The sequence below is a fragment of the Misgurnus anguillicaudatus genome, chromosome 10, assembly GCF_027580225.2.
Source record: "Misgurnus anguillicaudatus chromosome 10, ASM2758022v2, whole genome shotgun sequence".
In the NCBI taxonomy this organism is placed as follows: Eukaryota; Metazoa; Chordata; class Actinopteri; order Cypriniformes; family Cobitidae; genus Misgurnus; species Misgurnus anguillicaudatus.
In genome coordinates this window covers 3,144,141-3,169,267 of record NC_073346.2, presented here as the reverse complement: position 1 = coordinate 3,169,267, position 25,127 = coordinate 3,144,141, and the positions used below count along the sequence as shown (strand labels likewise).

General features: G+C 42.1%; 1 protein-coding gene and 1 long non-coding RNA gene across 6 annotated transcripts; both read left to right on the top strand.

Moving 5' to 3' along the window:
• The first annotated feature begins 275 nt into the window (after positions 1-275).
• Positions 276-12,608, top strand: vegfaa (vascular endothelial growth factor Aa). 5 transcript variants are annotated; one of them, XR_008645670.2, is made up of 7 exons: positions 276-1,027; positions 2,346-2,388; positions 3,581-3,777; positions 4,079-4,155; positions 5,425-5,457; positions 9,125-9,324; positions 11,354-12,608. XR_008645670.2 is itself a non-coding variant. In XM_055210361.2 (7 exons), the coding sequence occupies exons 1-7, from the start codon at positions 962-964 to the stop codon at positions 11,370-11,372; spliced, it is 567 nt and encodes a 188-aa protein (XP_055066336.1). In that variant the 5' UTR covers positions 277-961; the 3' UTR covers positions 11,373-12,608. The 5 variants fall into 5 exon arrangements, 3 of the variants coding, with proteins under 3 accessions (XP_055066335.1, XP_055066336.1, XP_055066337.1); XR_008645669.2 differs by lacking the exon at positions 11,354-12,608 and adding an exon at positions 10,135-10,271; XM_055210361.2 differs by lacking the exon at positions 9,125-9,324 and adding an exon at positions 10,135-10,266 and having other exon boundaries at positions 277-1,027.
• Positions 12,609-20,949: 8,341 nt separating this feature from the next.
• Positions 20,950-22,651, top strand: LOC141367336 (uncharacterized). The gene is made up of 2 exons (XR_012371682.1): positions 20,950-21,571; positions 21,856-22,651. It is a non-coding gene; the product is annotated as an uncharacterized lncRNA (long non-coding RNA).
• Positions 22,652-25,127: the final 2,476 nt, after the last annotated feature.

Here is a 25,127-nt window from a genome sequence, read left to right as displayed (position 1 = left end):
AAGAAACCTACAGTGAATTTATATATTTTATCACTAAAATATGTTCAATGGGATCTTTTGCGGAATGATCTACCAACTAAGCTACGTGCTAAAAATGTGTGAAGCTTATTAGGAAATCATGGGTTATTTTTTTATGAAAGGATTTAATGTGAGTTTAATGCTCTCTCGCCACCTTCATGCTGTCATTGAGTGAGTCAAACCTCCCGCATTTGTAGGTGTGGTTTGATCCAGCATTGGCCAATCAGCGCGCTCGCCGTCTATGCCGACCATCTCAGTCTCTCCAGCATAGCAGGCAGACGCTCTGAGTCCGAGAGATAGAAGCGCAAAAGTGACTAGAAGAGCTCCTCAGTCATTCACAACGATAAGGATCAACAAAAGCCAAAACAATTGCGGACATAAGACGAGAAAACAAGGCAAAGTCTGATACAGTTAAACTGAGGATTGCCATCGGATCACTTTACCGGTTCGTGCTATGCTTTACATTTGATGATAATCACATGCGCAGAAGCCGTTCGCCGGCCCTGGTTTCGCGTACAAAAGTGGAGGTTGCGCTTGGAAGTGCACTAAACTTTATTTTTGGTCGTTTGCATCAAGTTTTTTGGATTTAGATTTATCAAACGTCTCGTTTCCGTTAAACTGTGGATTTTAAATACAGAGGACCAATATAGTGTGGATTTCCCCCATATTTATTTGATCTCTTTGTTACTCTTTTATTTTGTATTTCCATTTAAATTATTATCTTTTTCTGGGGGAGAAGGGACAATCAGCAAGTTGATTTTAGTGGATTTAACGCAGGTGCTTCGGTCTTGAAGGACAAAATGGAATTGTTACTTTGACCCGCGATATCACCGGGTTCATTCATATTCAACAGCTTCGCATTTTCGATTGATTTCTGAGCGGAAAAAACCAACCAGACTCTGCTCTATAACCCTCACCGCAACAAACCACTGGAATTACAATCATGAACTTTGTTGTTTATTTTATACAATTATTTTTCGCTGCTCTCCTTCATCTGTCTGCTGTTAAGGTAAGCGTTCTGTTTATAACAGTGGGTTGGTTGGAAATAAGAGATGCTTTTATAGGGAAAGCCATTCCGTTTTTCATTAAGGAGCAAATTGCGATGTTGGGGCGCTCACAACTGCGCGAGGATGAAATGCACGCAAGTCACCGGTCACCGCTGCGCCAGTATCCTACACTAGTTAAAGAGGGAAGTTTTACGCAGCTTTATTAGCTGTATAAGTCTAAAGACGATCTCTACTGCACTCTGCGATAGGTAAAAGATTTCTCCAAACTGAACTATGTGTTATAGTAAAGTTATTCCAGGAATAAAATTCTGGTAAATCGACTTGTTGCAACTCTCAAATTACACTGAGATTTAATCTTTATTAAGCAAAGTTTGTAGTTATGCACATGGTAGGGGGAAAAATGCCGGTTGTGACAATTCGGGAGACATCACGATGTATACGTGCTGTAATCTACCATATAGCAGTAATACGCGTTATTCTGCTAGTAATACGCAATTCACATAGAAATAGCCACAACATTGACATGATGAATTTTATTGCGGCTTTTATTATCACGATCCCATAAAACCTGAAATAGCCTCCCGTAGCTGTCTCTTCGTAGGGCTACGTGAATAATGACACGTTTTACCTGAAGGGCGCCGTTTCTTTGTCTGCAGATTAATTAATTCATTTAGGCTACTTGGATAATGATGTGGAAGCGCACGGCGGAACACATTTACGCTAAGTTGAATTACCGTTTGTCCGTTCCTTCAATGTCATAATGTAAGGTTAGGAATATGAAGAATTACGGGTTGTATGTGAAGCAGATGGCCTGCTTCTGTGATTGTAGGCAAACTGGCGAGATTCTCACGCAACATCGAGAGCTGTTGCGCCAGTCTAGCACCTGCAGTTACGCGAGCGATCACACGCTCTCCTCCGCCAGCGAGACTAATCTGTAGGCGGGAGGAAAGAGTCGCCTGTATCCTAGCCGGATCGTGATTGGCTGTGGGCTGTCTGAAGCTTTTTGAATGACACACCCCCTTATTGAGATTCCAAAAGATGGAATTCAAACATTTGAAATATCCGAGATAAAAATTCTAGGCTAATTCATATTCTAAACATCTTAAACGTCCTAAATAAGATTATAAACAATTGATCATTTCAATCCTAGTTTCGTATTAGTTAAGTTAAATTTGTTAATTCTGAAAAATGTGGATGGTCTTTTCTTTTCTAAGGAGTTCCTAAACTAAATATAAACAGAACTACAAATATCCTTGTTAACATATATACTCAATGCTCTGTCAGTCACTTACAAATGTTACTTTTTCTCTGTGCTGATAGGCTGCCTATATACCCAAAGAAGGAGGGAAGAGCAAAAATGACGGTAAGGCTTAATATATAGGCCTATCAGGCACTGTTCATGAATATTGATGTTGATGTGATATGCATGCTAGTGATTTCTGGCCGGTATATTTGACATGGGATTGATATTGTAGTGCCACCTGGAGGATGTATATGCAATGTCATCCTGAAAGAAAAGAGGCTTACATGATATTCCACGAAATGTTTTTAAGGAATGTTTATGGGTGATTATTTAATCACATTAGGGCTGAATTTACATAAATATTTGCCATGTTTTTTCTTTCTTCTGGTTTACTAAGGATGTCAATTGCTTATTCTACCCGCAAGCAACCTTGTGTGGAGCCATTGACCATGGCCTTGTTTGTTTATTAACAAAGACACTGGCTGATTAATTCCCAATCTGTCCTCAAGGTCACAATTATTTGTCAGCATTGGACCTGGTCAGCTCGGGTTGTTTATACAGAGTCCCATTACGTTTCTGGGTATTGTTATTTTTACATATTTTCCATCTGCTTCCATTCCTGAAATCCAGTTTCCCACAATCTAGAGCTCCTAGACATAAGATATTGAATAGCATTAAATCTGTAAATGTTGATGAGAGATACCAAATTAAATCAGTGGATAAGAGAAAAAGAAAAAAGTGGCTGTGCTCCTTGCTAAATAAATAGTTGAGAAACAAACAACATGAAAATAAAAAGTGTCTTGACAACCAGGGCGTTAACTAAGATCTGGCAAGTGTTCCTTAGCGCAATATACTCATGAGTTGTACAGCTTGACCGCACTGTAAGTTGTAAAGCATAAATCTAACATTATTTGGAAACAGTACTAGTCATTATTAGGTTCTGGTTACAGTACAGTTATCTGTGGTTTTTCTCACGGGTTTCATTCATTGGAAGACTGGAAGCTGCCATGCAGGGTGGGCTTCTTATAGAGGTCAGGTGTCTGCAGTGAAGCCCGGCGCCGTATTGCCTGAGGTCACGGTTTTCCCTGGCAGTCTGCAGGTCACGAGACACCAGGGTCAGATGGGTAACGATGGGAAACCAGTAGGGAGATGGACAGATTAGGGGTGGAGTGTGTGCACATCAATATGCCTTTTCCCCTTAGTATTAGATAAGCCACAGATGAGTGGAATATGTTACTTGGATCATTTAGCCACTTTCATGTTCTGCTACAAATTTGATACGATAATGACTGATCGTTTTCTCCTCCTCCAGTAATTCCCTTCCTGGAAGTGTACAAAAAGAGCGCGTGTAGGACACGAGAGATGCTGGTGGACATCATTCAAGAGTATCCCGATGAGATCGAGCACCAGTACATCCCATCCTGCGTGGTTCTCATGCGCTGCGCGGGCTGCTGCAACGACGAAGCTCTCGAGTGCGTCCCTACGGAGACACGTAACGTCACCCTGGAGGTGAGACTGGTTCAATCCAGCTCGTGCATTTCTTCATTAGGACTTCATACGTACCCAGCATGGGGACAGTGAGGCGGTGTAACCTGGCATGTTAGCTATGTTGTTTACCGCTCCACACTGTGTTTACTGCATTCATGTGGTTGATGTTACTCTTGGCCGCAGTCAAGGTCTGATCTTAACACGGGCGAGGGAAAACAAACTTGGGTTTTACAGCAGAACTTAATACGTAACACGCTCATATAATACATAATTACATAAAGCTCTTACATGCTCAATGTGCTTCTTTTGTACATTTTTGTAGGTATTACGAGTCAAACAGCGAGTATCGCAGCACAATTTTCAACTGAGTTTCACAGAACATACCAAGTGTGAATGCAGGTAAGTCTGAGCTAAAACTGCATTTTGAAGGCCTTGCTCACTTAGAAATGGACATTTGTCATCTTTTACACTCTAAAAAATTAAGGTGCTTAAAAGGTTCTTCATGGCGATGCCATAAAATAATCATTTTTGGTTCCTCAAAGAATCATTCACGAGTTTGCATTAACGTTATCAAATATGAAATAAAGCATGCTGTCCGAGATTAGGGCTCTGAGCTAGCAATATTATCCCGAACCCAGAGTACTCCCCCCTCCTTCTGGGATATATCAGCAGAGAGTGAAGCATTGGGGGGGGGGGTTGAGGTGAGGGACGACCATATATAGAGACCTCTTTGCATTGACTCTTTGGATTATATGACCATGCTACTCCCAAACTTACTTAAAGGGGCCATGGCATGAAAATCTGACTTTTCCATGTTTAAGTGCTCTGATTGGGTCTCCGGTGCTTCTATCAACCTAGAAAATGTGAAAAAGATCAACCCAGTTACTTAGTTTTGGTAAACCATTCTCTACAAGCACATGAATAAATAGGTTGTTGAAATTTGACTCTCTTTATGATGTCATAAGGAGCTCTTATTATAATAATACCGCCCCTTAATCTGCACTATCCAACCACAGCACTGCCATTTAGTGCAGAGAAAAGCACAATTGAGTTTTAATTGCAACAAACCACCATCAATTGAATTTCATCAGCTCATTTGCATTTTAAAGGACACACCCAAAACGGCATATTTTTGCACACAAAAATTATTTATTTGGTATTTTGAGCTAAAACTTCACATATGTGCCTCGGGGAGACACCAAAGATTTCTTTGACATTTTTAAAAGTCTTGTGCCATGGCCCTTTAAATAAACGATATTTATACCATTAAGCCAAAAATTGTTCTTCTATGGCATCGTGAAGCACCTTTATTTTTAAGAGTGTCCCTTTATGATGTTACAAACTCATATGCTTTATTTTTTGCAGTACAATTTTGATAGAAACACAATGCATGTGTCAAGCTCTAGAAAACACCATCAAAGCCCTATATAAGTAGTTAATTTGACCCACACGGTTAAAAGTCTGAATCCATATGAAAGCTTTGACTCTCACATCAAATATGGCATCTACAAAAGGACTGCATGGATAAATTTTCCTTTAAGATTCTCCTGTTGTGTTTCATGGAAAAACAGCATTTGGGTTTGTAATATTTATTTGTGAGTGGAAAAAATAATAATTTTAAATCATGTCACTTGAATTAACTTCTGTCCATCTTTTTTTTCTGATCAGACCAAAGGAAGAAATCAAAACAAAGAAAGAAAAGTAAGTTTTTCCTATTTACTATGCTTTGGGGTGATTTGGGTGACTGGATCACTTGTATAATGGATCTGGGGCCTCATTTATAAAATGCCGTGTAGAAACATCCTAAATTTGATCTTACGATCATTTCTCAAAGCGCATGTGTGTAATTCAACGAATGCACACACACAAAAACGCTTGTGCGTCTCACTTTCAGATGTGAAATCTATGGCAAATGATCTTGATAATGGGGCGCACCTCAACAGAGGTTCTATCAATGCTCATGTTTCCAAAAATCTGCAAGCAAAAGTGCGTAAACTGCTCAGACCCTGACGTGGCGCTAAGGATTCTTCCACGTCAAAGACCGTTTTTGCACACTTTATAAATGAGGCCCCATATTTCTGAAACAATCACATCAATATTTCCTTATCATCAAGGACATTGTGTGATCGGTAAAAAAAAACGTTTGTTGATAATGTGGACAGTTCCATGTGATGAACAGCTTTTGAGTTAAACATTGCAATGACTGGGTTGATTGACTGGCAGTGAGAAGCAGCCAGTTGGACGCTGTGCTAGCAGCCAGACATCTAAGAGAGACTGCTTCAGAAAGACCAGGCAGACAAGCTAGGATTAATGTCACTAAAAGGACTGTATTTTAGGTATTTTAGCTTTGTTGCTTCCACGACTACGTACTTCTTTTAACAAAGTTGACTTTTTATCAAGTAGTCCAGCGCTGTGATACCCAAGATTGTTTGAGTGGAGAGGATGAGCACACAGTTAAGATTTGATTCGTGGGAAACCGAAGCGTGCATCCCCATTGAAAGAGTCAATCTGCTTGCTTATAGTTTATGTCAACCTCGGGGCGACACTTTATTAGTTTCAGGGCGGTCCGCAAGTTTAGCTTGTGTCTAAGTCAGACCACCTCGGTTGTTGTGGCACGGTTCGCCTGTAGAGCTTTGTGAAACAATTACTTTCACTTTTGTGTAGTTCCAAATGTTATTGCCAATTATTGGTTAAAATCCCAAGTTGTCACACTGGGGCGCCGTTAACAGACACAGATGTGAAGTGTCTACTAGTGTGACACGTCGGGCTTACCAAATAAAACCTTTTTCATTCATGCCAACCATCCCTACTGAAAAATCCAGCATGAGCTGGTTTTAGCTGGTCTCCCAGCTTGGTTTTAGCTGGTGTAGCAAGCTGGTCACTTTTTAAGCTGGTCTAGCTGGACTTGACTGGAAGACCAGCTGACCCACCAGCTTTGCCGGGCATGGAGGACCATCTTAAACCAACTACTGCCACCTTAAACCAGCAAAAAACAGTTACCAGCTTATGCTGGATTTTTCAGTAGGGATGCAATCAAAATTTAATCTCGCATAGCCCGACCTTAAGACTGATGACTGGGTTTGGACTCTTTAGCAGCCTTAATTGGCAAAGGACCACCCAGGAGGTCATCTGACATGTTCGGTTTGTTTAGGGGCGTGAATGTAAAGTTGATTTCTCAATATCTTCCAGAAATCCTGTAGTGTTGATCCAGTCAGATGACGGCTTTGAAACATTTCAGTTTTGTCTTCCTTGTTGCATCAGATATATAACGGCTGAGACTACTGAAACCTCTGCAGCTCACCCAAGAATATAGCCAAAAACTCAACTGTTAACTTTTAGCTGGGTTTAAAATCCATGTCCTGGCATACTAAAGATTGACTAACTAAAATAAATGTAACAATCACAAAATTAGCAGACCAGAGCCGCATTACCTCCAACCGAGACTAGCGCAGCATACCTCGTCACGCCCTCACTTTGTTTCTCCACAACAAAGCTGAACGCTTTGCTACTCACACACCCAAACAGTAAAATCAACTTCCCCTAAATGTTATAACTCCAATCCCTCCTAATCCTTCGGCATGAACTCAAGGCTCATCGCTTTCAACAGCACTTCATCAAGACATGATATGACATCACACCCAAAATAAACCCGTTATTTTTGTTGGACTTCTTTTAATAGCCAGCGCATCCCTACTCGCAGATAACCATTCAGAATTCTATTACTGCCGTAGTCTGTTGAACATGGAAATCTTACAATGAAATACACAGAAGCGCTTATGCCTGATAAAGGATAAGCCAACGCATAGGCTCCAGAACGGTCCCAAGTGCATCTGAAAGCTTGGTGGATGTATTGAACGCCCACTGTATAAAAAGTTTTATGGGTCTCCGGCCCTGCATGCTCATTAATTAGATCGTTCCCATCATTTGAAATCACTTTATATATTTGATCATATTTTACTCCGCAGTATCCCGCCAGAATTCACACATGTGTGTCGTTGCAGTGGCTTAGATTTTAGATCAGGAGGTGTTCATGAGGTGTTATGACCCATAGTGCTTTTGTAAAAGATTTGGATTGCTATATATCTCCATAGAGTTCTGATAAGGGTTGTATTTTTTGGGAGTCTGTTGTTTTGTGGCAGTTTAAGATGGTTTTGGTGAAGACCACCCGCCTTTCACACTACAGTTGGGGAAGACTGACCCTTGCCTATATCTCCATACTAATCATAGTAACAAGTGTCTGTCATTAACCCACTTTTATTTTTAGCCTTTTAAATAGTAGATGTTCCCAAGTGACAGGTTACTGTTGGTCAGCACATACACTATTGTGTGTGTGTCCAGCAGGTTCAGGTGTATGGTGATGTACCCCGTGTAAAAGGAATGTTCCAGGCTCAATTTAAGTTAAGGTTTATTAATAGCAACTGTGGAATGACAGCTAGTGTAAAACGCAAACTTTATGATGATATAACTGTTTAAACATAACATGGGAAAAACTCCACCTATAGAATCGAATTTGATAATGAAAAAATACAAATTGTTCTATGTAGAAAAGTATTCCTACCTCAGAAATGGTATGTTACTGTATTTGCAATTCCAAAATGGGATGCAGGTCATTTTATTTACTTTTGTAAATAATGTTGTTGGATTAACGGGATTAACCTTAATTTACACTGAACTTGGAAAATTCCTTTAATTGGATAGGTAGTGCCTGTGTGCAATCCTGCACCTTGCTAGGTTAATGCGGCCGTGCAGAAATGGATCGGGTTAGCTGAGAGGGCTAAATCAAATGCCTTCGTCATGGGGCTGAGCGGCGACTTTCCGCGCGGCTTTTCTACCGCCTGTCTCTCAGCACGTAGGCTAAACCTCACATGGGTAGGGGTGGGGGGTTCGATTCACAAGCTCAAGTTCAGCTGCTTGTACTTCGATCTTTAGGTCTAAGCTTCTCTAACACACACACACACACACACATGCTCAATCTCTTTAGTGGCTTATTTTGACAATGGAGTTGAATGTTGATTCTTCATGAGGACTGTACACATTGCTTTGCTTCTCATTTTAATTGGTGTTGGTTGTAATGATGCCAAAACGTCTGTAGCCGCGCCACAACTTGTTAAAGCAAATTTTAAAATAAACAGAGCAATAGGTAAACGTTTGGTGTTTTATCATTATTACATCGGCTGATCTATAAAGCTGCAGATAAACAAAGACCAATTTTTTGAACATGAGCATTCGTAAAGCAGACGTCACTTTCCGTGTACCGAAACATTTTCCCATTTTGTATGGACTTGGTGGTGGTGGTGGTGATTGATCTTGCTCGACATGGCTTTTCGCGACTTCACGGATGTCCTTGCGCTATTTTCCTGTTTTGCAGAAAAGCCAAAGTGGCGAGGGTTAGAGGCCGAAAGAGAGCGAGAGAGGGAGATACGGGCGATGTCAGCGCCTCGGCTCACCTTTGCTCAAGCAGTATTTCAGTCTTTCTCATTGGCTATATTTCTGTTGTCTTAATGCCCTAGCCTGCATTTGTTTGTACTCTTATTCACACGTTTGGCTCAAAGAGGAAAGAAATTTAAGGTAAATCAACAGAGGTTGCATGGCTGTCTCTGTCATTATTGTACTAATGTGACACCACAGATGAAATGTTGTGGTTTTTATTGGCTTCATGCAGATGAGATGTTAATAATGTATATGTGGTATATATAAGGTAAAGTGTTACTTGATGAATGAGGCCCACTTGAACAGAATGAACAGAATAAAGTTTTAAACATGGCATTCAGATTAGGTTCAATTACCACCCAAATTAGGTTACTTATATGTAGCCATCATCTCATGCGAGTGCACCTTTAAAATTGTGATAGTGCTGTGTGCCGTGGCAGGTCTTTGACTTAAATCTCAATGTCCTTTCCATGGTTTTGAAATAGCTATTTGAGGAATACTGCTTTCAAAGTTATTCTGGTAGTTTGGCTCACGACAATTTTGTGTCGAAATGTGTATATTACAAAGACGGTCATTTAGTGAGTTTATGAGAATGCAGTCTGTGTGTGTGTGGCCAATGTCCCTGTTTGATTTCAATGTTGCCACTAATCACCACGAATGAATGAATGAATGAATCGATGAAATAATGAATGGATGGTGGATGAATAAGTGCAATACAGTCCAATCTCTGCTTTCACCCCCCTGCCACTAATGCTATTCTGTCAGCAAATATTAAAAAGATGAGCCCAAATCTGTCTTTCTAACCATTCATGTGATTGCATTCCTGTGTCTGTGGACGGAATGGGAGGAGGTTGTGTGTGTGTGTGATGATGCATGTTTGTCCAGCTCTCTGTCCAGATCACTAGTGCTTAGATGTCTCTCTGTCTCTCCCTTCTGCTTCTCTTCCAGCCACTGCGAGCCTTGCTCAGAGAGAAGAAAGCGCTTGTATGTGCAGGATCCACTCACCTGTAAATGCTCCTGCAAATTCACACAATTGCAATGCAAGTCCAGACAACTCGAATTAAACGAAAGAACTTGCAGGTTTGTTTATGAGCCGTCATGACGCGCAACATGCGCTGACCTAATCTTTTAACGGTGCCAAATCTGCATGTTCAATACGTCTGCTCCAGCGTGTGCATGTTTGTGGTGTGGTGTGTGTTCGTCTGAAGATGTGTAGCGTGAGGTTTCGCTGTAAGATTTCTGACTGAAGAATCGGTCAGAATCTGACGTGCACTAATAACAGCGTCTTATTTGGGGTCAACGTCAGTAGGTTTATGTTTGCAGTGTGTTTTTTATTAGAATGTGAAGTAGGAATACAACTTACCACCTTTCGCTTGGCTAATTCAATGTTATTGTAAATAGTCCAAGCTTAATTTGGTACTGCTGATTTTGCCATCATGCGTAAAGTTGTGCCATCAACGTACAACTAATATAATATTGTGTTGGTGTCTTAGTTGTATGCCAACAATTTACTGCCAAGTGATAATTACATCGTGAAATCCATTGCTGTGTGCTTCTCTTCAACCTGTCCCACTAATGGTTAAACTGTGATCTCATGTGGTCTTTGCTTTAGTTCTGTATATGATGTTAACTTTTTTTTAAAGTTTTTTAAGTATTTAGAGGAGATCCTAGCATGTATTGATCTGGTTGACCTCAAACATTTTATCTTTAATCCCTTTAGTTTAGATTATTACAAAGGCTTTGTTTGCAACAGCATACTACCATACTGCTCTTACCATTTCTGCACTATATGCAGTAGTGTGCATACTGTGGGCAGTACATTATTTTTCATATGCATTTAATACCTGGATGAGCTATTACATTTGCAGATAAGCACACTGCATGTAATACCGTATCCCATAATGCATTGCGCTTGACCATCAATATAATGAATGAATTGAAAGTAATATCAGCAGTTAACTTATAATATCTTTCTTGACTACCTAATTTAATCAGATTTCCAAAGGCGAAGACATTTTTAGTTACTATTTAAACGTTAAACGGGCTTAACTCTGATTGGTCGTGAAGAGTTAAGTGGGTGGAGTCACAGATCAATAAGTGTATGGGGTTTCTTAGCTTTCATTTGGAGTAAACAAGAGTACTGATCAAACCGTTTGTTTTCTTCCAGATGTGAAAAACCAAGATGATGAGCGGAGTGCAGAACATTGAAATGAAGGAATTTTCATGCAGCACTTTCATACCACGAGGTTTCATTCCCTGGACAAACTGAAAGCAGTAGCCCGATCAAGGGCACCAATGTATATTTTTAAACAATAATATATGAATATGCATACATATATAGATATATATTAACTGACAATGACAGTATGTGTGGCTGCTATCACGTGAAACACTACATGCAAGTAAACGAAGACGCTGCTCGGCGTGTGAACGGGATATTTTCAGTGTCACTGCAATTGGGCCTGCGATTGGACGGATGCCGACGAGTGGGCTTTGAAACCACGCAATGACGTAAAGCTTCACTGGCATGTGCCGCTGTGGATGTATATTTAAAGACCATCAGGACTTGACTGAAATGAAAACGATGGCCACCTCACGCCTTTAGAGTATACGAACAGTGACGTATGAACAGGCGTAAGAGGGCAAGTGGCATAAAAACGACTTTTTCCGGACTTCTCGGAACGCTGGGTCCAGGAATGGGATATTAATGTGGAACTTTTCTGTGATTTCACTCTTAACTGAAGTGTGAAGGCGCAGTCAAAAGACATCTGTGCTGACTAACATCTGATAGGACTTTGTGTGATAATACATTTAAGGGATATGTGTATATATAGAAATTGAAAATGTGACATTACAACACGAATGAAATCTGTCTTTTGCCAAGGAATACAAGGAGTACCACAGCTCAATTATTAACATTTTCCAAAGAAAATAATTGCACACCAATTTAGGAACCGTCAAGTTAGCAGACAATATCTGTATATACATATCTAATATCCCTTTTTGTAGTACACTACATCTAATTTATATTGTTAGAATAAGTTCAGTATTCTGTGTATTTAATTTGGTCTATTTATATACAGTGTTATTGTTAATATTGTTTTGCTTTGGTTCCTATCGACATTTTCACCAATCTGAAAAATTGTAGAGGCTTTTATAGAAAGAAAACTGATATGAGAGCGGACACTTTGACATTCCTGAAAAGGCCTTTTATAGTTTTTTACAAGACCTACAGCTGAAGTTTTATGATTAAAAAAAAGTGCCAGAGTTGTTTGTTTGTTTGTTTGAAATGTAAAACATGTATATTGTATTTTCACATTAATATATTTATTGGTGCTCTTATTAACAATTGGTGTTTTAGTATGTCTATTAAACATATTTATTTTCAAATGATATTGTTTTTTATTAAACTTAAAAATGAATTTCTGTTTGGCAAGTGTGCTATTTTGTAAGTCCACAAATTTGGGTTTGTTTTTATATTATTTAAAGGAACAGTATGTAGGGTTGTGGCCAAAAGTGGTACTGCAATCACACAACTGCGTTACTGTGTTACAACATGACAACATAAACATCAGTTGAGGGCTGCAACTCCACTTTTTAAATGACAATATCCTGGCCAGACCACTGTTGTCAGTGATATAAGTATTTGAAATGAAAATGATTTCTTAATGTCTAGTGACATATCAGGGCCATTTATGATTCATTGATATACATTTCTTACATACTGTTCCTTTAATGGTAGAAATGGTTTAACCAGGCATGTCCTCACTATATATTTTAATATGGAAACAAAACAAGTAGTACCACAAAGTATCATAAAAGTAGATTGAAGCCTCAATAGTGAACTCACATTATATATGTGAAGGGGCACAGAGGATTTAGTATTCGGCTTATAATGTGTGTACCGAGGGCCCGGGTATCAGACTTTTTTGGGCCGTGTGGCCTGAGGGTTTGAATGCCCCAAGGACACAGGCCCGACTTTCCGCTTCACAATCCAGCCCTGAATGGAGTTTATAGAAACAGGCCATGTTTTGTCTACAAATCTCACAAACTGCTGTAAATAGTGACTCAGGCATTCACTAAAATAGCAGTGCAAGAAAATTTAACTGAAGGTTTAGCTACACATCATTATTTACTACATGATTCATGGCATTCCCAATAAGAGTTACAGGAATAATTTACTTACTGTATAAAACATTTTTATGAAGGTTTTGGAAATAAACAATCAATGTAATGTTGCGTTGGCTCAGCATAAACTGCACAGGCTCCTGCACTCTTGATAGAAATAAAGACGCACTTTTGCGATACATTAACTGTCCGAGAACAGTTTACAGGTTCAGGTGTTTCGGGTTAGTTCAGTTTACAGCTCAGTTGAGCCTCGGCCGGGCCAGGAGGTCTTTCTGTGTGGAGTGTGAGTTTACTCTGGGTAAATAAATAAATAAACAGATGAGTTGTGCAGCCCTAATGTCTCAGAGTTTAAAGTCTGCTGGCTTAAAGTCCAAGCGTTTAGATCTGTTTCTCATCATCACTTTGTAAACCACTTTCAATTTCCCATCCAAACTGAAGAAGCAATGATTTGCATTATCTGCTGTTTGGACATGCAGGGGTATCCTATTACATGTACTATAAAACATAGTGTTTAAAGGGCACCTATTATGCAAAATCCACTTTTACATGTTTGGACATAAATGTGTGTTGGCAGTGTGTGAAGACAACCACCATACAATGATAAAAATCCACCCACTTCTTTTTTAATCCAAAGCACTCTCATGAGACATGCTGTTTTGATCCTCTTGTTAATGTGATGTCACACTGATAAAGCCCTGCCCTTGGCCACTGACTAACTGGTTAATTTTACCCAAAAGCTTTTCTAAATGTGTTTGTTAGCACTAATGTGGCTACAGATACTATTGTCTCAGACTGTATTAATCAGATCTATTTAAACACTATTTTAATTGCTCACTGTCTGTTTATAAGGAAGTGAGGACCTGTAGCTCATTTGCATTTAAAGGTACAGACATGCGATAACAAATGATCTGTGGGGTATTTTGAGCTGAAACTTCGCAGACATATTCTAGGCACACCTAAGACTTATATTACATATTGTAATAATTGACATAATATGTGCCCTTTAAATGACTGCTATCCAGTGATGGGCAGTAACGTGTTAGAAGTAACTGTAATCCGATTACTTTTTCAAATAACAAGTAAAGTAAGGGATTACAATTGCAAAAACAGTAATTAGATTACTGTTACTTCCCCGTAAGCAGGCTGCGTTACTGCGTTATTTAACCGTGTCGTGACGCGAGTCGAGTGACAATGACGTATGAGCGCCGCGCCGTCAGTCAGTGTAGTGTTGAACATGAAGAGACAACATGCAGTGCAGAAGAGAACGTAAGTTATGACTATAACTATGGATCTATGAGACCGAACGATGACCGTCACCACGGTCTTACCTTGAATGATGCAATCCTTCAACCTATCCTCGAGACATTATATCAACAAAGTCATGTGACCTCGGGAGGCCTGGCCGCCGTCTATAAAACCCCCCCCCGGTGGCCACGCCTCTTCCTCTTGCCTGGAACGCCTCAGCCGTTCCGAGCGACAAGAGATGGTGACGGTCATCGTTCGGTCTCATAGATCCATAGTTATAGTCATAACTTACGATCTATTTCGACCTCACTCAGACCGTCACCACGGTCTTACCCTGGATGACAAGTACCATCAGGGTCGCGAGGAACAGGGGGCTCTGCCCCGTCACAAACGCGCCCTGCGGCCGAGAGGAGAACGGCGGAACCCACTGGTGCAGGGGATGCCACATTCAATCTGTAGAACCTGGAGAAAGTACAAGGAGCAGACCATGTTGCTGCAGCACATATTTCTGAAAGAGGAACTCCTTTAAGAGCAGCCCAGGAAGCGGCCACGCCCCTGGTCGAGTGGGCCACCAGATTAGCTGGAACTGGGAGATCTTGTCCAGAATAGGCTGCAGAGACGGTGTCCACAATCCAGTGGGATAAGGTCTGTTTAGACACAGGGAGCCCCAACTTCCTGTCACCAAAACAAACAAAAAGTTGGGTATGAGAGCGTCTCAGAGCCTGAGTGCGGGCAAGATAAGCCTGCAGCGCCCTCACTGGACATAAAGTAAGCAAGCTTGCATCATCCGGTGGAAGAGCCGGGTCAAGCTGAAAGGAGCTTATCTCAATCACCTGGTTAAGAGTCTGATGGTTGACCACCTTAGGCAGAAAAGAGTGTTCCTGTGCGACCTGGAGGCACTGTAGAGACCTGGTGCCTCCCTGGTGATTTATGTGATACACAGTGCAGGAACTGTCTGTTCTCACTAGGACATGTTTGTCCAGAATAAAAGGGAGGAGAGCCTTCAGAGAAAGGTGAACCGCCCTCAACTCCAAAACATTGATGTGTGCTTCCGTCCAAGGTGGTTCCCACACACCTCGCACCATCCTGCCTTCCCAGACTCCTCCCCAACCGGTCAGGGAGGCATCTGTTGTCACCACCGTTCGGCGTGAAGGAATGAGCCCCAGAGGGACTCCTTGGACCAAAAGTGCTTGGTCCCGCCACGGACACAGAGCTTGGAGGCATGTGCGTGACACACAAATTTTTACGTGCCTGTCCACCTTCGGGTGGAGTTTGAGGGCATTCAGCCATCTCTGCAGCGGCCGAGCCCTGAGATGGCCTAAGGGAACGACAGCCACAGCAGCCGAAATCATGCCCAGCAGCCGCTGAAACTGAACCAGTTTCACCCACCTGCCCAGCTGAAATTGGTCCAAGAGGGTCAGAATCGATTGCACCCTCTGCATAGTGAGAGATGCTGACATTGTGACAGAATTCAGACAGAGACTCTGGTTAGCTGAGAATGGGTAACAAGGGCGGAGTCTATGAGACTCATAGTATCCTTGTCATTAGGATTGGCAGTCTTCCTAAGAGCCGCCAACAAAATGGCAAGCGCGTTACCAGAGCGAGCCGCCCTTGTGGCGGCATTGTAGGTGCGACACACCAGACTGTCAGTCTTATCGCACTCTTTAACCGGACAGCGTGGAGTAGCCGTCACACGCTCCGGGCCCAGAGATGTCAAGGCTGCCATTTCCCGTTCAACCGGAGGCATATCTCCCATACCAGTGTCGGGAGCATATGGTATTTTAGCCAATCTCCGGCAGCCTGCATTGAACTGAGGGGCCCCACTAGGGGCGCTCCATGCCTTTCTTAGCATCTGCAAATAATCCCCAGCCACAGGGACCGAAACAGATTGCTGAGACTGGGAGATACCTGCCCACACTCCCTCCACCGGAGCCGGGGGCACAGTCGGAACATCAAGACCCACAATCTTTGCCGCACTCAACACCTTGGAGATAATATCCATGGTTGAGGGCTCATTGTCACCTGGGTCGGACAAAGCAGACAGTCCATCTAAAAAATGGTCAGACTCAGCGGCCTCTTCAGCCTGCCCACCACTTCCAAAAGGGGAGGCTGGGGCATAAAGAGAGAGGGCGTCAGGGTGATCCTCATCTCCCTGTTGATAGGAGGTCAACCTGTCAGGGGAGGAAACCCTTGAGGGTCCCGCCTCTGAAGTGGGCCTCGCCACAGAATGTTGAGCCTCAATCTTTCCCAAGCGATCAGACAAACCACGTATGGCAGCTAAGATCTGGGACTGAGGGTCCGGTTGTGAATCTGAGCCTTGCCCCTTTCTGTGTTCAGGGGGGTGCTCACGTTTACGTTTCTTGGAGTGTTTTTTAGAAACACGTCCTGTGTCACCCAGTGAAGGCTGTACCGCTGAAGCCTGAACAGACTTCTCCGCCCTTTGGGCTCTCAGGGCACGCTCCTCAGCAGACAGCTCTAGCGCAGCTGTACAGGGATTCTCAATGTCCTCTAATAAATGAGCCATGCCTAAGCAAGAGGGGCATTCACGATGGCCATCACGGGCATCCAGTGCCACCCGACAAAAATGGCACAAGTGTGACGACATCACTATGATAATTTTTAGTTTGTTTTTTTTTTGCGAACAAAAAACCACAATAGTCAGGGCCCAACAGCTACGTATAGCTGGAAAAAGGGTAACAAAAGACAAACAGCAATACACACAGTATGCGTCCAATTACCTAATTAATTTAATAATTAATTAATTAATTAGTCTAACTGCTGGGCAGCTTCAATAAGTGAAAAAACACAAATTGCCAATTTTCTACAAACAGAAAAAGGCCAAACAATTTTTTTTTTTTTTTAAATCATTTTACTTTATATTTTATAACAAAAACACACCTCCCCCATATAAGGTGCGCGAACGCACGCTGGGGGGGAGTTAACAAACCCCACTTACTGCGGACAGCAAGCAAACGGGAATGAACTCAAAATAGTAATAGTAAAGGGTTTTTACTCCTGTAGAGAAAAAACAACTCTCTGTCAATGGGAACACCACACACAATCCTCAGGGACACAAGGCACCTGCACAAAAAAGTGACGGATTAAGAACAGCGGAGTCCCAAAATAGTTTTGTGTCTCAAAATACACCACTTACCTGTCTCGGATGAGGCGAGTAAAGCAAAGAGGAAGAGGCGTGGCCACCGGGGGGGGGGGGTTTATAGACGGCGGCCAGGCCTCCCGAGGTCACATGACTTTGTTGATATAATGTCTCGAGGATAGGTTGAAGGATTGCATCATTCAAGGTAAGACCGTGGTGACGGTCTGAGTGAGGTCGAAATAGATCAAGACTATGCAGCGTTTAATGCTTAGAAGTATTGATATACTTTGAGTTTAACCCAGTTAAAAATGACAAAAACATCTGCGTCCGCTTTACACTCTGCGTGGAGAAAAAACTTTTATCTACAGCGAAAACTTCCACCTCAAATCTGAGCAAACACCTAGCAAGCCAGTGTTGTACAGAAATCCGACTCCCCGGACAAATCCTACTCCCCTCGCGTACACCTCAAATGTGAAACTTACTGAAAAAAACCTGAACCCCCAGCTGACATGACTGCTGCGGCTCCATCTCATACACGTTCACGTGAAATCTGATGTGAACAACAGACTATATATCTATATTACATGGATTATACGCATTTATTTATAAAAATGGTCTTTTGATGCACTCAATTAGACGGTGTTCATGGGTTATTCACACATCTGAAACAGACTGGATTCGACTCGCGATCAAACACCAAGGTAAGAAGTCCCGTGTATATTTTGCATGTTGTCATCTGGACTTCTGTCACAAAATACTACATTTATGATGCTAGAACATCTGTATCTCAAAACAGAGACCATACACTGATGCTAAACCCCTAGACCTTTTAAACGATGTATAGTAATGTTAATATTATGAATGTTTTTAGACAGCAGGCTATATAGACCTTTTGCGTGTTTGCAAACAGAGATGACGTTTTTTGTGGGCGGAGCCCAACTGGTGGCTCTGTAGAAGTCTGTTTCCCCTATATTTCTCTTAAGTGTAATGTTTCTTATAACGTTTTCAGCAAGTTACGTTTATTTTTTAAATAAATTAAAAGTTTAAATGGCTTGGCTACTAATTGTGTGCATGTATGTATATATATTGTTCTTTATTGGTAAATCAATTATTTTACAGTATGAATTACTGAAGTACTTATAAGAGCAATACTATCATGTATTCTGTATAATATCATTTATTAAATATTTCATCATTTCCTGTTTTCAATTTCTTCCTTATATTTTTAGACTACGTGTTTGATCTAAAACTATTATGTTTACATACAAATTAATTTGTATAGGCCTGTTTATATATTATTAACACTTTACTGTGTGTGTGTGTGTGTGTGTGTGTGTGTGTGTGTGTGTGTGTGTGTGTGTATGCGTGCGTGTGTGTGTGCTATGTTTATATATTTATTAGTAAACATCATAATTTAGAACAAACAGGAAGAAGACATAGGCTAAGATAGAAGGTAAAAAGAAGTAATAGAAAACAAAAAAAATACGAAAACTTTAATAAATGGTAATATTATTGATATTATGAACTAATTCAAATCTTTAATCTTTCTAAATAAATTATAAATGTAACGTGATAAAAGTGCTATAAGAGACACATAGAGGGATCAGACTTCGACAGAACACCGGATATCTTCTCTAATTATTTTCTATTCAAATTATTAAAAGATTTTCAGATGATTTCATCACTCCAGTCTGTCCGGTTGAGGGCTTTTATTGCAACCTTATACCACGGGTCTGTTGAATGCTGCATTCTGATTGGCTGAGAAATGTTCTATGGGTGTTGATTATTTTTTTGTAAACCGCACACCTAATTTTTCAAATGTCTTAAAAATAGGCACCAGAGCAATGTTTGTGGTAACCGTGGTATAAGCGGAATAATTGACTCCAGTCCTTTGAATTATTTGAAAATAATGCATTACCACCTTGGTGTGCATTATTTTCTTATAATTCAATGGCCCGTCGTCAATTATTCCTTACATAAACACCTACGTTTATCTTCAAATGGTGTCTTCGACGACAGTATACTATAAAAATGAAGGTCATCTATTTTGGCATTCCTATTCTGACACTCAACAGCACAACAAAACATTTTCTAGTGAGTTATATTGTTCGTTTCACTCGTGTCTCATTCATTTCCACTGTTTTTCTGCTGCGTGACGTAATTGTGACGTCGACTCGCAAAAGGTCTATAGATATTGTTAGCAGCGTTAAAAAACCGATGTCATCACGCTCACGAATTAGTGTGTGTCAAGAGGTTAAAACACGACAGCGACCCAGGTTTGTTGTTATAAAATACTATTGTTGCCATGGAGATGCAACAGAAAACACTTAAGTGTTTCTTTGCAACACCCTTAAGTTTAAGGTAAACATAAGGGTGAACTAAAGCAACACTAAAGAGTTTTTGCTCTTTGCTCCTCCTACAACATTGGAAGCGTAATTGTCCATTACCACTGTTGTAAGTAATTTAGCCTACTGCAGCAAAGCTGGCTCTGATTGGATTGTAGGTCTGCCGTAAAGCAAGTTTTTGCAGTTTTCACTCATTTCTTTAGTGCGGTTTTGGCCGATAGAGGGCTGCAAAGTGAATATGAAAGTGCCGTTCACCCTGTTTCGAGTGGATGAACGACTAAAACTTTTCTGGAAACGTTATTTTAAGATAAAAAAAAACTCTTTAGTGTTCCTTTAAGGGAAAATTACACTTAAGGTGCTTTATGCAACCAGGCTTATACTGTAGCATATTCAGGTAATGCATCATGTTTTTGAAAAGTAACTTAGTAAAGTAACTCGTAAAGTAACTAATTACTTTTGAAAATAAGTAATCAGTAAAGTAACGGGATTGCTTTCTTGGAGAAGTAATCAGTAATCAGTAACTAATTACTATTTCCAAGTAACTTAACCAACACTGCTGCTATCTATTGCTAAATTACATTTTTATGTACTGCAAATGTCATGGTTATGTCTCAAGGTGACGATGTTTTCGGGGCGGAACCAAAAGTTGGGAAAGTTTGGTTCCGCCCGGATGTTTCCGCCCAGACCGGAGAAAAGAAACACCGGACATCCGGCAGTCTCGCGAAGGCTGTAATCAGCCGATCAAGCACAGCTGTGTATAGTTAAGAAGATCGCCGGGTGATTGGACAGCTAGAGTACACGGAGGAGTATTTAAAGAGCAGTTAAAGCACAGTTTGGGAGTTCGGAAATGGAAAGCGATTGACACGGAGCGATGTACACGAGAGGCGGTTGACACGGGGGAGTTCCTTTGCCAAAGGCAATACAAAGACACGCACCTTTTGAAGAGCCACAGGAGGCGAAAGGAAGGCAAGCTGTGGATCTTTAAGGAGGAGCCCCCCGAAATCGCTGGAGAGTTAACTGCTGAGTGTTGTTGTGTATCGTAGCGCCGAGTGGGGCTCGCCGGATACGCTGCTTGGATCGCCGTATTGCTCTCTCTCTCTCTCGTTGGACCATAGATTTATGCAAAGGAGGATATCGACAACCTTATAGGTGGAATACTAGACGGACACTGACGTGGACGAGAGGAACGGAGGAAGAGGGAAACTTGCTGCTGTGAGTTTGCATCTGTGAAGAAGTGATATGGTGGCTGGAAAAAGCCTCATTCATGCATTTGGAGTTATTACAGCGTGAAGTCAACCTAGGACGAAGGCAGACAGTAATTGTGAGTAACTACATCCCTTGAAGTAGGTGTTTTGGATACAGTTTATCTAGATAATCGTTGTTGAGTGTTTTCAAGAGAGAGTGAGTGGCCCTACCCCTGTCCCAGTGTGGTGGGTGAGCCGAAGGGTTTTGTGTGGAAGCAGCTACAGTGACGACAACAACCAAACACTAGGCCGTCTACCATCTCCCTTTTCTCGCCCAGAGCGAAGTAGAAGAAGACGGGTGTCATCGTGTGCACTGAGCGTGGTGGGTGAGTCTTTGGATGATAGAAATTTTCACTTGAATTGGTGCTGTGTAATGCTGTGTATTGCAGTGAGAGTGCTGTGTCTTGTCTGACGTAATCCCGCCTTCAGTCACTCGCCCCGGGACGACAAAGAGGAAAAACGGCGCTAGAAACCATCTGTACAATTATGCTGTAGTGTGCTTCAGTTTAACAGTGTTACGGAGTGGCGGTGAAGAATTGTGCGATTGGCGGTGTGTGTGAGTATTACACCTACTGTTGTTACTTTACCCGTGTCTGTTCCATCATTACAGAGTGGAGGCGAGTGAGATCCGCCAGCCCGAGGTCTCGACGAAAGGGCGCCCCGGTCCAGTTTTCGATCGACCAACGGGTCTCGAGGAAAGGGCAGCGCTCGACCCGGTGTGCTGGCGTGACGTCCTCGCCCCTCTGCCAATCAACGGGTCCGCCGAGTGGGCCTTGGCCCCCGGCGTCTCCTTGCGAACCACTGTCTAATCAACGCACTGCCTAGCTAGCCAGCGTTAAGCCCGCCATCCGCAGTTCTCCGTGGAGAGAAAGAGAGCCAGCGTGAGCACTGAGATATTGAGTTGTGGAGAGAGCCATACCTACCTGGAAGCTGTAACCAGCACAGAGGTGAGAGAAAACCCTAGAATCAATTCACCGTGTCCTTGCATTCCAACAGTCATCTGTGGAGAGAGAAAGAGAGCCAGCGTGAGCACTGAGATATTGAGTTGTGGAGAGAGCCATACCTACCTGGAAGCTGTAACCAGCACAGAGGTGAGAGAAAACCTTAGAATCAATTCACCGTGTCCTTGCATCCCAACAGTCCTCTGTGGAGGGAAAGAGAGCCAGCGTGAGCACTGAGATATTGAGTTGTGGAAAGAGAGCCATACCTACCTGGAAGCTGTAACCAGCACAGAGTAATCTGTGGAGAGAAAGAGAGCCAACGGGAATGCCAAGAGAATGAACTGTGTAAAGATCCAGTTGGTGGCGAAGGAGGAGAGCCTAGAGTGGCCGTCATTTTAAGTCCCCCCTTTTTCCCTTCCCTATTTATTAGTTTTAAGTAAATTAAATAAAGTATATTTTAATTTATGCTTACCTTGTGTGTCTGGTCATTGGGGTGGCTTTGGGAATCTCCTCGAGGTGGAGAAAGGGGCGTGACCTTATTTACATCTGGGTCCACCCCGACTTGTGACAGTTATACAAAAATGTTACAACTTAAAACATTAGCTGCGTTTACATGGACATTTGTAATCCGTTTAAATGATCAATCTGAATAAAAATGCTCCATATAAACACCTCAATCGGACTAAAAAGTGCCAATCTGATAAAAATCTAATCCGCTTGTTAGGGGTGGTTTATACCGTTTGTAATCAAAATGACATGTATACACTTGATCGGATGGATAACTGAAACTGGGATGCTCTGCGCATGTGCCATCTTTTCTTTTTTTAATGGCGGTTGGCAAACCCACTAAAAGGTGCATTTTCACCACCTACAGGATGGGAGTGTGGAGCATACGCACACGTGCAATGATGTAGAATTGCCGTAATGACATGTGACGCAAATAACTCGAGTTTGTTTTGTTGAAGTCACAAGAAGTGATTGTCTTGTTAATCTTGTTCCTATTATCCTTCCAATTCCCCATAAAGTGATACAAGACAGCGTTGTCTGGTCAGTCCATGATTTATACTCCGATCCACAAACACGTGTGTTTGGACTCGCTCTCTGCAGCACTGCGTGAAGTAAAATACGCTTTTTGGGCACACATGAATGGGTGTTTTGCTGCTGCTTTATGAGGCACAAAGCAAATCTTGAAGCAGCGTGAAATTATATTTGTGCAATGTGCGCCTGTCAAATGATCAAATCTGATGTAAATCTTGTGTCATATAAACACGCATATCAGTCCGATCACATTATTAATTGTTCATGTAAACGCTGTGATAGGATTTATTAATCGGAAGGATTTTAATCCGATGGAGGCAAAATGTGTCCATGTAAACGTAGCTATTGTCACTAGGGATGCACCAAAATAAAAATTCTTGGCCGAAACCGAAAACCGAAAAAAGCAAACCAAGGCCGAAAAACCGAAACACCGAAAGAAATTATTATGCCAATTATTAGTACAACTGCATTAATGGCTAGCACTGTGTACTAACTAGGGGTGTGCGACGGATCAAAAAACTCACAGTTCGGATCACATTACAGTTCCCTTTTGAGGAACTCGAGCTGCGTCGCCATAGCAACGCTTTGGGGAACGCCTCGGCGTGACTAATCTGAAGCATGTGTAAAACATAAACAATGATGAAATAATTGTATACTGACCGTGATGCCGTGCGGACCAGGGTATAAGAAGGCATCCTACACAAACACGCTTTTAGTGCCTCAGCAAGTGACTACGTGTATGTTTGCATAAATCTGAAGTATTTTCAAGAAGTTCAAGTATGTGTATCTCCCTGTCAGCGCGATATCACAGACAAGGATACACATGTTTATGTGTCTTCGAGCGCAGCACGCACAGTTGGCTTTTGAGGATATTGGCTGTGTGCACTGTGATCATTCCCGTGCACGTGTTGCGCTCCAGCTTCGCGTTTAGAGAAGGATATCTCAGGCTCGCGGATCCGGTCCCGCTTCTGTCGAGGCAGAGCGGTGACTGCACTCGTGCGTGCAGGCGGCGGTATCCCCGCCTACACCCGTGACATCTGTCTCTCACTGTCTAGGAAGCTTGGGCTCGCGGTTGCGATCCCGCTTTTCAGCGGCGGTTGCGCTCATGGGATTCGCCATATAATTTCGTGCAGGCGGCGGTATCTCCGCCTGCACGTGAAGTCTCTCTCTCGCCGGATCGGGAAGGCGCCCTGCGTGAGAGCCATATATTTTCAGCTGTCTGTCTCCGATGGATCCTCTTCATAATCCGCCTACTGTTTAAGGCTAAACGTGCAGTTTCCACGTGAAGCCTCCCCTTTTTACAGTATGGAGGTATTACATATACATACGTTTTTTACACCTGTATGTGTAGACTATGTATGTGTATCTGCCTGTCACAGCCTGCATGAGCTGTTTGTCATTGTTCGATGAGTCAAACAGTGAATTTGTGTCTATGCTGTGTGTTGCTTGTATAGCTGTGCACAGCATTTATTCTCCTGATCGGCCGCTGGTGCGCCATAAGTCAGATAATGATTTTGTGTGTTACGATTCGAGACCCTCATCTGCTGAGGCGGGTGACGTCTTCGTTCGTGGCACTCACTTTCTTATTAAAGCAAAGCAGCTCACACCTCATTCATGGTGCCTGCTTCCCTTTCGGTGCGTAGTACGACAGGCAGCCGCCATTAACCTTCATCTGCATACAGCTGGCTCCAGTAGTGGAGCATGGCTACATTCTTGTGCAGGAGGCTGTAGAGCCTCCACATGAGAAAGGACAGCTTACAGCCTTTACTTTATTGTTCCAAAAGGAGGGGAATCGTTCAGTGATGCGGCTCAGTTCTATACTGTTACTGAAACCGATTGTGATGCAATCAGATCCGAGGACTGATTCCTTACATTAGAGCTTATGTCTCCATTCAACACGGGA

Coding starts and splice junctions, on each gene's coding strand:
- vegfaa (XM_055210360.2), top strand. CDS start 962: ATGAACTTTGTTGTTTATTTTATACAATTATTTTTCGCTGCTCTCCTT. Junction 1,028..2,345: donor TTCATCTGTCTGCTGTTAAG/GTAAGCGTTCTG, acceptor CTGTGCTGATAG/GCTGCCTATATACCCAAAGA. Junction 2,389..3,580: donor AGGGAAGAGCAAAAATGACG/GTAAGGCTTAAT, acceptor CTCCTCCTCCAG/TAATTCCCTTCCTGGAAGTG.